The sequence below is a fragment of the Lipophrys pholis genome (assembly GCF_963383615.2).
Source record: "Lipophrys pholis genome assembly, chromosome: 17".
Taxonomy (NCBI): domain Eukaryota; kingdom Metazoa; phylum Chordata; class Actinopteri; order Blenniiformes; family Blenniidae; genus Lipophrys; species Lipophrys pholis.
Window position 1 is genome coordinate 13698243 of NC_137643.1, and position 15185 is coordinate 13713427.

General features: G+C 43.9%; 2 protein-coding genes across 3 annotated transcripts in view; one reads left to right on the forward strand and one right to left on the reverse strand.

The window, feature by feature from the left end:
* Positions 1–106: 106 nt before the first annotated feature.
* Positions 107–7972, reverse strand: pdk4 (pyruvate dehydrogenase kinase, isozyme 4). Its single transcript, XM_080484413.1, has 11 exons — positions 7623–7972; positions 7199–7340; positions 4831–4902; positions 3684–3868; positions 3412–3501; positions 3124–3201; positions 2805–2881; positions 2614–2712; positions 2366–2479; positions 1823–1936; positions 107–1549 (listed from the first exon to the last, which is right to left on the reverse strand). The coding sequence occupies exons 1-11, from the start codon at positions 7738–7740 to the stop codon at positions 1406–1408; spliced, it is 1233 nt and encodes a 410-aa protein (XP_080340539.1). The 5' UTR covers positions 7741–7972; the 3' UTR covers positions 107–1405.
* Positions 7973–9358: 1386 nt separating this feature from the next.
* dync1i1a (dynein cytoplasmic 1 intermediate chain 1a) overlaps positions 9359–15185 on the forward strand; it is a 47020-nt gene continuing 41193 nt past the window's right edge. The window contains exons 1-6 of one of the 2 annotated variants that reach the window (XM_080484398.1): positions 9359–9684; positions 10723–10857; positions 11091–11205; positions 11812–11899; positions 13685–13726; positions 15017–15076. In XM_080484398.1, the coding sequence (XP_080340524.1) occupies positions 10738–10857; positions 11091–11205; positions 11812–11899; positions 13685–13726; positions 15017–15076 (425 nt within the window). In that variant the 5' untranslated portion in view covers positions 9359–9684; positions 10723–10737. The remainder of the gene's footprint in view (positions 9685–10722; positions 10858–11090; positions 11206–11811; positions 11900–13684; positions 13727–15016; positions 15077–15185) is intronic. The other variant, XM_080484399.1, reaches the window with a different exon arrangement.

Genomic DNA, 15185 nt, shown 5'->3' on the forward strand with positions numbered 1-15185 from the left:
TGCTCAAGTCTGTTTAATCACTGACTGGGAGAAACCGATTCCCCAAAAAACACCGTTGAATATATATATTAAAAAAACAATGAGTGACATGAACAACACACAATGAGCTGTTAAAAAAAGTTGACATATTTCTCTCTTTTTTTCTTTATTATTATTTTCTACATTCACTGGGCCTTTCAGTGGTGAACCACACACTTGTACAATAACACTTTGAGGACAATTGGTGAAATCAAACCTAACATTTTCAAGTTGATAATAGTTACTCATGGCAAACGTAAAGGTGTTGAATTAAAAGACATCTGAATGTATGAAGGCCAGATCTCTGACATCTTGCATAGTCCTTTCATTAAGGATGTGCATAATCCAGAGCAGTGCAGAAAAACACAATAATGCCTTGAAAAACAAAAAAAAAAAAACAAACTGAAACATTTTTTGCATCAATTATTGTTTGGCACTCTAAACATACAACACATACATTGTTAAACATATGTTGCGTTCCTGAAATGTACAGAGATCAAATTTTAACAATGTAAAATAATTAAAAAGAAATAGTTTGTCTCAATTTATAGTTAATTAGTATCGGTTAAAAATACACATTTCTAGCATTCCATATACTTTTATCATTATACGTATATTGAAGCGTTTATAAATTCAGCTTTCAGGGGAAACGGCTAAATCAGACTGAACGTTTAGTGACATCCACACAATTCATCTTAAGTTACTTGCATCTCATTTGGAGGAAAGAAATATATATCACTTTGTTGACGAAAACAATAAAATGCAGTATGAAACAGTAGTGCCTAGGATATCTAACCACTATAAGCGGACTTTGCTCCCTTTGTGTTTATGCTGAGGTCAACAGACTCGAGTGACAACACTTTAGTGAACTTCGGCTGGACAGTGTGCAGCACTGATACAAACATAATGAGTGCAAAAATACACATTTACTCTTAAAACAAGGTATATATAAAACTGTTGCATGGTGGGGCACTTAAACAGAAACACATTTAAATGCAGTTTAGTCTGCCTGCCTTTGAGTAAAATAACTGAGAGCGCTTATTACTTGACTTGTTCTGTTATAGGTAGCAGCGTGTAGTCGTCTAAAAAGATTACCTCGGGGAGGATAAAAAGCCTGGAGCTGGTGTGAAATCACAAAACAGTTTAACATTAGTTATTGCTGTGAAATGATCTGTCTGGAATTGAAAATAAGCAGCCTTCTATAGCCCTAAAGAGAGGAATCCAGAATCTGTAAAAAAAAAATATTTCAGTCCAGCAACATGTTTAAGCCGTTAAGACACCTTCTGTCTCTCACAGTGCAGGCTCGTCCTTTTCCTCCCTCTTCTTCGTAATGCTGTTGATCTTTCAATCAAACTCTTTGAGAGCGTCCTCTACTCTCGGTCCACCATCAGTGCGTCCCGTCAGAGTTACCGAGCTTCTTTGGGTCCTTGCTGGGCATGCACCAGTCGTCTGCCTCTATGCTGGCCTGGTAATGCCGCAAGGCTGACTTGTTGAACACGGGAAGCCTCTCCACTGACTCTGAGGACAACGCCTGGTCATACAGCACAGAAGAGAACCAATTATTCTGGACCCTTAACACACTGACATGCTCTGGTGAATGAGAGGCGCATTTATGTAGTTTGGCCTTTGCATAATCACAACCTCACACATCTGTTTTGTGATGTTTAACATGTGGGTGTTGCCTTACGAGACACACATGAGTTGTACAACTGCTCTACAGCTGCCATCTGACTTTGCAGCAGCGCAGTGTTCAGTTATTTTTGACATTGTGTGTGTGTGTGTGTGTGTGTGTGCTGCTTCTCACCTTCAAGTATATGACAGCTGAGGTGCCGTGACCCTCCATGGAGTAGAGCTGCAGGTCGCCCTGAAAATACTTGGCATACAAGCGGGAGATGGGCAGACCGTAACCAAACCCGGCCTGAAACGGAGAAGAGGTTTGTAATGTTATTTGTCGAAAAACAGAATAAAAATGTAGCCAAGATGAGCAGCTGGAGGCAGAACCAGTCGTCTTAAAATGCCATTTTATGCCACAAGACGGCGCAGTGAGTCTCCAGCTTTAGTCCTACATTCAGTCCAAGAGAGGAAGAGGCAGCGGCTGCTGATTCAGAGCAAGAAATAGACCAGCATTGAGGAATTTGAGAACTACTAGAAAACTACTGAAACAAAGGAGTGGTGACGTGGGGGGAAGGATGGCTTCCCACCGCACAACTTACTGAACGTATCTTACACGCCATACGTTTGAAATTCATTTCTAATCTCAGTTTGAAAACTAAAAGTTGCACCTACTGATAAAGACACGGCACAAAAGATTTTGGAATAAAGTAAGAGGTGACGGCTCGACTCCTACCAGAGGTGCGTTACGGGAGTTGTCCACGTGGACCGGGCTGGGGGCTGTGGAGTACATGTAGCTGAAAAGACGCTCGATCTTCCTCAGAGGAACTCCTCCTCCTCTGTCAGACATCTAAAAATAAAGAAAAGATATCACCTTCATGTATCAAGACATCAGAGAGTACATATCCTAACGGATAGGAAACGCTGGTGACAGTGTGTGCACAGTCCTTCCTTTATTGATCTGCTGAAACTGCCCTCGTCTACCTTGATAGTGAGGTCCTCGGCACCCAGAGCAACACGAACTTTGATCGGAGGCAGCGTCGGGCTCGTCTCGTGAGTCTCCACCGTCGCCCTCATGGCGTTCTGACGGACAGTGTTGATCACAAAACGAGTGAGAGGACACACGGTGGAACTCTCTCTGGCTCTTTATCGTTAGGGTCTGTTGGATGCTTTACCTTGAAGAGCTCAAACAGCATGTGGTAGAGATGGGACGGCACGTAAACAATGTGGAGAGGCTGGCCAGGGCTTTTGGCTGTGAAACATTTCATGATATGAGTCGTCAAAGCTGCGAGTGTCCGGCTGGGAGTCACGGTCACACACACCTCGATAACGGGGGTATATGTTAGCAGGACCGACAAGAACATATTGTATTTATACTATCAGAGTATATAAATTAAAAAAAAAAACGTCTGTCAGGTTTGTTTAAACAACCAAGTAAAGTATAACCAGAAGAAACAACTTGACTGGGAGATTGGAGTTGTGTTGGAGACTTACAGTTAACTTCTGTGATCTCCATGTCGGGGGAGGTGAGGTAATACTGCTCACACAGCATTTTGGACGTTTCGTAAGCGTCTGCAAAGTGAAACAAGGCATCGAGCAGTTGTTTTTGGAGTCCAAATCCCTACATGCACATCGCCACTAGGACACATCAACACTTCAAAGGTGAGTCTGTTACAACCATAAACATCGTGATAAGTGATAATGTCGCTAACTTACACTAAATATATTGCCGCAATCAACCTGGCTGTGTGTGTGTGTGCATAAGGAAATTACACTCGTTACCTTTTACCACTTCCACAACATCACAGGTGGGGTCAATACTGCCGATGTGCTTGGGATGGGCTGGATTCACACTGCCATCGAAGATTAATGCTACGAGACACAAACAAACAGTTTGTACTTCGATACTGAATGTGAACAAAACCTTTGCTGCTCTGAGAGTGAACTCCACAGGCTCTCTCTCTCTCTCTCTCTCTCTCTGTACTGACATGAGCTGTGAGTGTTAGGAACCATTGTTGATTAACTCACAGTTAATCACAGAGTGCTATACTGACTGTGCTGGTTCATGAGCATGCGTGTGGAAATGCGGCTCATGTAGAAGCGGTCCAGGAAGTACTGAACGTTCTGGTTGGTGACGGGGTCCACGCCGAACGCGTCCTTGTACTCCACCACCCCCTGAGCCATGGTGGGCACCACGTTGTTGTGCCGGTTCCGGATGTTCACCAGCGTCTGCGTGAAGCTGAGCACAAACACACGGAGAGGAGAAACAACAACAAAATCTTTGACGTGAGGATTTCAACAGAGGCTGCCTTTAAATCCAGGAATAAACCGCACTAAAGCACTAAAGCCATATCTCACGTTACACTACAGTATATAATCACCATATAGCCCAGCCTGGCATGCTGCAGGGGATATTGTGCACAATGCCATTAAGAACACACTCTGCTCAATATAGTAAACTAAACACATGCATGGGGTTTGCACAGTACACTATGTGATTGATCCCCATGTTTGATTTGGAAGTTTTACCCCGGATGCCTTTGATGGAGCAACCTGAGCAGTCGGGGGTTAAAGGCCTTAACCTGCAGAGTTCACCCATCAGCACTGAACTACAGAGATTCCAGTGACCAACTGAGAACACGCTCCATAGATTGATTCTAGCCCGTTCTATGTAGAGCCTGCATGTTCTCTCTTGAAGTGCGAGAGTCCAATGAGAGGCGGTACAGTATCTATACTACTGATAGTCAATTAGAAAGTTGAAAAAAGGAGCAACGTCTCCCATGTAGTAGCTGACAGAAAGTTAAACCAACCGGACAAAGACATGAGCTGAATAAACAAGATAAGACAGATAATGCGTTGTTGCAGTTTTCCCTTTCAGAACATGTTTGTTTGATCTGTGAGCGTTAAAATAATTCATCTTATAACTTTCAGCCTGACAGTGACATTTGGTGGCTTTCCAGTAAGTTATGCAAGCATGGATGACATAACTTGAGAATTTTCCACAGTCAGCACTGGTTTTTTCAGATGTCGACAAGACAAGAGTGCAGCCACACTTTGGAGTCAGCTGAAGCGCACAGCCTCACAGTGAACGGGTCAATATGCATGCTTTGGATTAGTGGAGGAGTAGCATGATAACCGGACACATTCTTAACTTGTAATTACTGTGCAGGATATCGCAAGACATGTAGGTGAATAACTTACCTTGCGAGGACTTCCCGTTCACCAGGGTCCTTTTCTAAAAAGTCTACCAGCTCCAGCAAGCTCTGTGAATACCTGATGGACGCGATAGACACATATTAAAACCTTGGCTTATCTACTATACATACAAATCAATACGTTTTGTGTTTTCAAAAAGAAAAACACGGGCATGGCGATGCCATGTATGACTTTAAGTGAACTCAGAGCTTCTTATTAAACCTGCCGCACACCGACGTAACAACTGTGTAATCAGACAGTGTGTTGACATAACAGGTTTCTCTTAGTCGATATAAACTCTGGGATGCTTTAACGATGCATCATCCAGGCCTGTGGATGAAGAAGGCCGAGCTCACTGTGTCACGCTTTGGAAGAAACTAGGTGAAAGGTGACTGGCAGTGTGGCTCCCAATACAACGCAGCGAGTTTTCCCACCAAATGACCTTGAGCCCTCAGAGTTTAGACGACCCCGCACCATGCCAAGAGGTTCACCTTCCTTAAATAGACTATTCAGAATCAGGGTGTGACCGCACATTCTTCATCAACAAAGTTTAAAAGAGGTGGCGGAGCAGAATGTGCCTGTGGGCAAATATAGCCGCTGAGGTGATTCCTGTGAAGAAGAAGAAGGGAGAAGAAAACAAAAAAGAAAAAAAGTTGGGGGTGGGGTGAGGACTTGTATTTTAAGCACGTCGTTATGCCTCTTGTACGTAGAGCATTATCAACACATGAGGGTAAAGTCTGCAGCAGGGAAGAAAACAACAACAACCTGTGGGATTTAACATGATGCTGGGGTGGAAAAACTAACTCAAAGTCATAAATGTACTCAGACACAAGACCTGCTGTTTAGGCGCCAAAGAAAAAAAAAACAACTGCTGAGATCGTCAGTCATGCAAGGCGAGCTCCAGTACGACCGGCGTGTATCTGTAACGCTCATTGTTATTATGTAGACAGTAAAAGAAGGTGGACACCAGCATTCTGCAGCGTACATCCTGTCTAACATCTCATGAGCACAAGAGAGAAAAACCATTCCAGCTTCTCAACTTACAATTAATGAATTGCGCCCCTGTGTCTGTGTGCAGCATACTGGAAGCATGAGAGGTAGATATGTACTGTGCTGTACAATGAGTACGCAATGTACCTTGAAATGTGCATATGCTGCTAGGGTGATATGTGTTCCACACATGCGTTGATGTGCATATATCCAGTTAAGCACACATTGATAACTCTAAAGTAAAATTGAAGCATTATATATCTATATATATATAGATATATAATCTCAATGTGAAGCAGGGACTGTGATGCAGTGGCAATGAGTTCAGGCAAAGGTCATAAAGCGTACTCCCATATCAAAGCTATCCAGCACGACAGTGCACAGAGGGTAACGGGAGAGCATCTGATTCATTATTTAACAGGCAGTGACACAACTTGAAGAAATATAAAAAACAAACCAGGACAAACCCCATGCATAGTAATGTTTGCCTACACATAGAGGAGGCTTGTGCAAACAGAGAGGATTTGTAGAGTATCTGCAGCGAATATAGGAGCGCTGGATTATACACGAGGTATTGTTTGACAGGAGATAACGGCAGCAGCTTCAGTGACCTCCGGTCATCTGTTCTGTGCTTATGGTTTTCAAAGTGTGGGTTTGACGTCCCCTACAGAGCACCAGAGAGCTTCAAGGACACTCCAGTGACAGTTTCAAACAATACATATACACACACACACACACACACACACACACACACACACACACACACACACACACACACACACACACACACACACACACACACACACACACACACACACACACACACACACACACACACACACACACACACACACACACACACACACACACACACACACACACACACACACACACACACACACACACACACTCTCGCCACTAACATCATAAAAAGCAGCTTTCCAATCTTGTGTTGAGGGGTTGATGAGGTGTTGATTGAACCATTTCTTTCTTACTGACTCAGGTTGTATTTGACATTGATGAGCTGCAATGCATGAAGCTGATGTGGTCCTGACAATTACTAAAATTGTGCTTGAACTATGAGTTGAAGGTGGATCACCACGCAACCAAACACCAGAACACCAAATCCTCCATTGAGATCTGAAACATAATGTAACATTTTTACTTCAATAAACGTAGTAATTTGAATGAATGAATGAAAATAAGAGGTTAAGATTGCACTTATTTCCAAAGAGGTTTCAAGCACTAAACTCAAAGAAAGAATTGAGTTGTGTCTGGCCCAACAGAGCTTAAACTGTGGTTTGTTGTGGCTCTTGGTTGAATGTGAGTTTGACACTCCTGCGGCTGCATGCTGGGAGGTGTTCAGTTGTTCCTGCCATCCTACCAGCTGGTGAGGAGCTTCAGGGATGGAGTGCCGAGGAGCTTGTCCGGGAGGAAATCGATCTCCTTCATGATGTTCGCCAGCCTGACAGGAAGCTCCTGTCGCAGGAACACAAAGGACGTCTTCTCACATGCATTGGCCGAGCCTGCAGTCACATGAGGGACAGCATGAGGACAGCATGAGGACAGACATTACTGAGCAGGCAGCGAGCTCACACAGCTGCAAAGTTTCCCAAGCCTTCATTGAGCGCCTTGTCCTCCAGAGGAGCCTCTGGGCGAACCTGGGATCATAACTGTCAGCAGGTTCCAGCTGTCTGTCAGGGAGCTCAGCTGTCACCACACAAAGAGGCGAACGTGACTTGTGTCACGGGCTCGACGTGAAGCAACAGATTGCCCCCTGGAGATTGCTACAACATCACAACACTCACCGAAGTCGATGAACTGCTTCATCGAAAGTGGAGAAGGGGAGAACTTGGAGAACCTCTCCACCAGCTTCGGTATGCCCGCCGCTGAGCCGTTTTTGAGCAGAAACTGAGCGAACTTCATGTTGCCCCTGTGTGGACCCTCAGCGGTCAGCGGATCAGGGACAAACTGTCCTTTCCTGCGGTACAACACGATCCAGATTGCCGACGTTTATCGGGCAGGACTGTCGTGCATAAACCCCCTCAGAGCATCTCACAGGAAGCTGGTTAGGAGCTCCTCGGCGTTATTGTCCTGAGGCAGTTTCCTCCCATGTTTTCAAGTTGCTTGGTGTCCTCCAAAGGCCAACTTCAACACTGAGGGACGACTGTTGATGCGGGGCGGAGAGCACGAGAGACTGACACTGGATAAGACCAATCAGTGATGAGAATTTGAAGCTGTGGGCGGAGACAACCAAGGATCAATCTAAAAATTAACTAATCAGCGCCAAGAGTTCCAGAGTTTGGGGCGGAGTCAATCACATCCCTGAGGTCCAGCTTTGCAATGTTTTCCTAGACCGCCCCCTACCGGACAGATATGCAAACTGTACGTTTTTTAGTGTAATAAAAAAATCTTGTAACAGATGTCTATAATAGTGTTATTAAAAATAACTACAAATAAATAATAATAACTCTAGTACTCTTGCTCTTATTCTTTTGTGTTATTTGATCGCACAGTGAGAGTGAGTTGGCATGCAATTGGCTGAGAATGAAAAAGTTGGTAAAATACATACATACAAAACACTAAATAAATAAATAAATACACTGGACAAAAACATGATTTTCCCCCAACATTTTTGAAGGTAACTACATCCATTATACACCCCCGACAGGTTACTTATAGACTTAGTCCACAAATAAGTCTGTTTGTGGTCTCAATATTGAAAAAAAAAAGTTAGTTTGCATTTCAGCTTTTTATCTGAAGACAAAATCGCATACATATGTTCACGGTTATTCAGGACAATGTATTTGAACCATGTGGAGTTCCTGCAGGGGCACTGGTCAATGTCAAACATAAAACAAAGGGGAGCAGAGGGCACGACACGTCACAGGAGGTCACAGGAGTCAGATGTCATAATGATATTTTCTTTTTCTATCCCCCGTTATTGACTTCTGTGTCAATAGGGCCTAAAGCCAATCCAAGGGGAATACAGTAGAGGCAGGGTACACCTTTTACAACAGGACTAACACACATGAGAGAGAGAGAGAGAGAGAGAGAGAGAGAGAGAGAGAGAGAGAGAGAGAGAGAGAGAGAGAGAGAGAGAGAGAGAGAGAGGAGAATTCACACACTCACATTCTCACCTGAAAATGTGATCCAGGGGCACTCTCGAGAACTAAAATTTGTACGATCTGTGCACATAGAAATAAACATACAATAAGACACTTTGTAGTATCTAGAGACCTAGGTAACGGTCCCGCTTTTTAGTTTTGGACGCTCACCTGCTTTTGGCTTCACTTGAATAATTTAGCAAATCAGAGACTGATGAGGGGATCCACAGCCTTGCATAGAATATTGAGGAGTGGGATTTTTAAAAAAAATAATTTTATTTGTATTCAATCTCAATTCATGCAGAAATGTGTTTATATGCTCTCCATTACCCAGTGTACAGATAAAATAGATGTTATTATTTGTGATGGACGTCACAACATAACAACAGTAAACATGTCCATCCTTTGCCTCCACTCAGACGCACTTCTCCATGTGGCCACCAGGTGGGGTAGTTTCTGCCGGGTCCTGTACGTTCTAGAGGAGGTGGGATTTCCTCTCCTCTTCCTCAACATCATCTCGCCTCTTCCTCGGGATGTATCGGCGTGCTGTGCACCTGTCTTATGTGCCTTTTGGTTGTACAGAAATGCCTCGTTTGCTCCGCTGGTGGGTGTGATCGTCCTCTCCGGTGGTCGCCCAGAGGCCTGCAGACGCCTTCATTCACACAACGTTGGAGGATGTGTTGATTATTATTATTTTTTTTTAACCGAGGTGCAGCAGTGAGACAGCATCTTTGCCGGTGACACATCATTTTCAGTGGAGAAGGTAAGAGAGGAAACAAAATACCACGTTTTGTTGTTGATCTGGTCTATTTATTTGACCGAATACGTACGAGGATTGAGATTTTTCAGAATTTGTGACTGGGCCGTGAACGCATCGCAGCAAAAAAACGCTGTCATGCTTGGAATTAGCTTGCTGCAAAGGCTTTAATTTCCTGCTAACATTAGCACTCATCTTGACTTTTAAATGGCCTTTTAGTCGTTATGCATATGTAATTGATCCTTTCTTTGCACGTGTCATCCCATACAATGATCGTTATATTCACAGTGTTGCATATTTTAGTTTATTTACCTTCACAATGAGGCTTTCATGCGAGTATTTTAGGTTGGAAATTGTTTGCAAGCCTTATCATTGAATTACAGTATTGCAATGTGTAAATGTGCAAGATTTGTATGGCTGCTTTTGAAATCCTGGTGCACAGGTACTCTGTGTGTGTGTGTGTGTGCGCGCGCGTGTGTGTGTGTGTGTGTGTGTGTGTGTGTGTGTGTGTGTGTGTGTGTGTGTGTGTGTGTGTGTGTGTGTGTGTGTGTGTGTGTGTGTGTGTGTGTCCATATGCATCACTACAGCTAAACTGCACTCTTCATCCCATCATACTTTTTAATCTTGCCTTTTCTCTTATTATAGTTCTGCTGATTTCTCAGATGTGTTTTTGCAGCGGGTGCCTGGGAACAGTGCAGTTTCTTCAGTGTGCCACATATTCTGACAAACTTGAACAATGATCTGTGTGTGTGAAACTGGTATAATGTTGGAGCTCGGGGATGTATCAAACATGCAGGGGTTTGATGCAAAGAACCTCTGATAACAGGAACTGAATTTGACTACATAAATCCTCTCAATATGATCATTTCAAATGAAGTCCAGAGTCATCACTGCCACAACCACTGTGCTTTTTTTTTTATCTGCACCCTGGGTCAAGCTTGGTGCATAAATCAATACTTTTCTCTGTTGTATCATGATGTAATGTAACCATAGCATCTCGTCCCAGTGCCAGGCGTATTTCATCCCTGTGTCGTGTCACTTAAGCCCCGCAGAGACACAATGTCGGACAAAAGCGACCTAAAAGCCGAGCTTGAGCGCAAGAAGCAGCGCCTCGCCCAGATCAGGGAGGAGAAAAAAAGAAAGGAGGAGGAGAGGAAGAAGAAAGAGGTAAGGAAAAAAGTGAGTACAAATCACCCGACCGACACTCGTACTGTGTCACACCCGAGTCCGTAAACTGGCCCAGGCTGTGTGTGTGTGTGTCCATGCTTGCAAACATCTGTGTTTGTGCGGAAGGTTGGTGTTGATATTTTGGATCAAAATGTGCACGATTTGATTGTTACGCACGAGTAATGAGGCTCTTTTTGTTGTCGCTGTGATGGGTAAGGAGGTGTTTCTCTATGTGTCCCGAGCAGACAGAGATCCAGCAGAAGACGGAGGCCGCCCCAGAAGATTCAGACTTAGACCGCAAGCGCAGGGAGACTGAAGCCCTGCTGCAGAGTATCGGCATTTCACCAGAGCCTCCTTTAGGTTTGTATTCTTCTTGCATATAATCCTCATAAACTGTAACTAACGTCTTCTGGTTGTGACGCAATAGGTTTCCACACAGGAAGCGGCAAAAGAAACAGTAACTCATTGGCTAATTAAAAGATATATATAAATGCCAGATAGAGTAAAAGATGTGTTTTGCTCCATACAGCCCACAAAATAGCAGAGTTGTGCATCCTGGTTGAAGTTGAAGTTACTGACCCACATGCTTAGAGAGAAGCACAGTTTTTCTGCTCTTTGCTTCAGCCTAAATCTAAAATATCAGAGAGGAATCCCTGGAGTGTCTGTCACCTCCTGCAGGCTTTTGGATTACCGCTGTTCTCTAGTGGACTAAAATTGGAATAACACCCTCAACGCCTCAAAATCTGGGTCACTGCTCTTCCTATTATTAGCTTTAGATATTTATAATCCTTCTTCCAACTCAAAAATGAGAACAAATAAGCAACACATACTTCCTCAACACTTCATTTCGTATTTATCTTTCAATTGTTTGATTCCTTTGCTGATCACTTGTCTTTGTGTTGATTGTCTTCCTAGTTTTTCGTAACGGGTTTTTAATGTTCAATACTTGCTGTTTTCATGATTTAGTCCCGACCCCCGTGTCCCCGTCCAAATCTTTGAGCACGCCCAGTGAGACGGGCAGCCAGGACTCCACTGATGGAGGAGCAGCAGGCAGGTACGCTGAAAGAAAAATCCACTTCATTTTCCTAAATGATCAGAATCAGATGTCTCTCCTGCTCCATTGAGTTTTATTCATTTCTGTCTGGTACCTTTTGGAGACAAAAATAAAATAAATCTACTTACTGAAGAAATATTTTCAAATGATCTGTAGAAAACCAGACGTTTCACAGCTTCTTCGCATTCATGTTCAAACCGAGTGCCTGAGGTTTGACCCTGGTCAGAAGTTACCGGTCAGCTAGAAATGTGAAACAGTTACCATGAAGGGTTAAAATGTAAAGATGATTCTGGCTGTGACTATTTATGGCATATTGTTCTTTCTGTTCCTTGCCAATGGCACTAAAGGTTTAGGTAAGGATGGGTGTCACTGAAGTGTCCTTGTTAGGTTTGACATGTGTTTCCTGTTGTGTGTCATGGCATCCAGTTTGTTTTGATGACCACTGCTTCTCGTAGTTGACCCAGAGGTATCAAACTTCATCCCGACAGCCTCTTGAGCTGCACGTTTGGCAGTATAGCAATGTCCTCGTGTGAAAATATTGAGTCGTGGAAACTTTCAGAAAGCAGCCTTGGAGAGTAGATAAGTGAAATACCCTCGCTGGCCGACATGCTTGGTATACAGTTTAAAGTCATCCAGTACAGCTCCGTCTCTAACTGTGTCATTATAGAGGGAAGAATGTTAGATTTTGCCTGAGATGATCAGATTTTGAGGTTGTGGTTTGCCGTCAGCCATCAGCTGATTTGACGTTATATTAAGCAGTGGTCGAATACTTTCACAACTTAGTTCACATGTATGAGAAGGACAAAACATTAGAAACACCTCAACACCAGTGAAAACTACCCATTTATCCATCTTCTATATCTCCTTCATCCAAGCGAAGGATCAAGGTGGATGAAATTTTCCCGACACCCTATACGAACACAAAAACACAAACATTTTCATTTAGAGTCACAGATGAACCTGTAACAGCCTTGTCTTTGGATTATAGGAGATAGTTGGACCACCTAGTGGAAGCAACATGCATGCAAACGTCAGGCATTAAACCAGCGTACCCTTGCTGCGAGGCGGGAGTGCGAACCACTTCACCAGCGTACAAAGTCAAATATTAACAACAATTGAAACCAATGAGGTGATTCCAAGCAAACTTTCACATTACTCCCACTGTAAATGCACAGGTCATGACGCAGCTGTTGAACTGGATCCTTTCAATTGCACAGTTGTGCTTAATAATTCGGCCGGCCAGAGTTTATGAGTAGGAAGATCACTGACACGCCGCCTCGGTCCCGTCGGTTTTAATCGCAGCTTTCACTCGCTCATGTGTCATTCATGTCCCTTTCCTGCATTTACCTCTTCGCTCATGCATTCATTGCTCACCAGATCCGTAGCAGAACTATTCACTCGTCCGCTCCGGTGAATGCTCTCTACATAAGAGTGGTCATCAAGCGCTTCCCATTTGCTTTTTAGCTTTTATCAGCTGACTGTGGGGTCAGTGTGTGAGTGGCGCCCTCCGGGGTCATTGGTGACGTGTCGTTCTGGTAGGGCCGAGGGTGGAATTGGGGGCTAAATGAAGTCCTTTACCTCCCCTTGTGGAAATGAAGTGTCATATGTAAGATTTGTCATTTCTTTTTAGCTTTTACCAATTGGAGTTTACAAAGTGGTGAGTTAGTTAATCCCTGGAATGAAAGAAATGTTTTGCCCCCAAATCCACCCTGGATGATGGCATGCCACTTTGAGCTTCTCCATCTGTGGTTGTGTGTGTGTGTGTGTGTGTGTGTGTCTCCTTAGGTCAGGTTTCTCTAAAAACAAGTCCCAAGCACAGAGCTCAAGGTAAGCATTTTCATGTCAAACCCAGGAACCCCCCCCCCCCCCCCCCCCAACCACCACCACCTTTTTATTTTTAGCCGAGGTTACCTTCACAGTGAACACAGAGGCGGCACGCACACTGCAATCAGGGGTCGTATCGATGTGCTCCTATTGTGATTCCTCACATCCAAACAGTGCAGTGCCCCCTTGTCGCTGTATTCCGTCGCCCATCTCTAACGTCGCCCCGTCTGATGCCCTGCTGTCTCGCCTAATACCAGGTTGAAAGACTTCTGCTCGCATGAGCGAATCCACGGAAGTCATCTCAGTCTCAGGAGAGTTGACAGCGCTGCTTAAAGTGTCGTCACTGTTACTGTAGAGCAGCAGCGTGTCAGGCTAAAGAAATACAGCATGTTGCCACTCTCCCCAGGAAGTGAAGGGATCATAAAGATGTGTGGTGCGGTTAGCATTAATCCTCTCCCAGATACTTTACCCAACTTTCTGTTAACTCTTGAAGGTTTGTGATTTCAGCCGCCCCCGTATGAAACAAGCATATAAAATGCACCTCAGTCATTTTTCTCAGTGTTGGCCTGGACAAACCTTTAGTCAAAATTCATCTTACTGCTTCAATATGAGTTTCATCATGCTGGCTCATTCTGAATTTCCAAGTATTGAATAAAGACATCACTAGTAAAGACATCGCTCAACACAGAACTCTAAAGTGATTGTTCAAACGGCGAACGGTGCATTTGTCTGGAAGTTTGAAGAGTGAAGGCGAGATTCTCGTTGCACAGGCTGTCAGTCCATCACAGCACCGCTTTGCAAAATCATGCCGCTCATACTGTAGCTGCCTCATTCAGTTGCGTGCTATAATTTGAGAAAATACATAGAAGAGTCATCAACAATTGGCTTTTACCGCATAAGAGTCAACGTTGTTCGACCATTTGTGTAGTCGTTTCAACGCAAACAAACAAATCTAAATCTAAAGAACACAGATCTTTAAATAAATGTTGCTATCGACATCCAGTGGAACTTAATGTTCCTCTAATGTGGAGCCCTCCCACACTGAATCCACTTATCTGAACGTTTTTCCATCAGCAATTCCGTCTTTGCATGTAGTCGGATGGGAATTTCTGTGCTAAGCTGTTCTCTAGATAAGTGGTCTGTGGGCGAGTGTGTGCACATACATGTGCTGCTGTGTGTTTGTGTGCCACTCTGTGTACTCTCTGTGTGTGTGTGTTTTTGTGTGCGTTTCTTCCAATGTGTCTGGTTGTAAACATGCATGTCCTCTCTTGCCCCCCCTTTCGGTGACATCAGGACACTGCAGTGGGACACAGACCCCTCTGTGCTGCAGCTGCAGGCTGATTCTGAGCTCGGGTACATCTTTCTCTTCTTGTTCACTGTCTTATTAAAGATAATGTTAAACACTTTGAGTTTACAGTCAAAACAATATATATTGCTCTAAAGTTTCGGAGTAAACAGGACA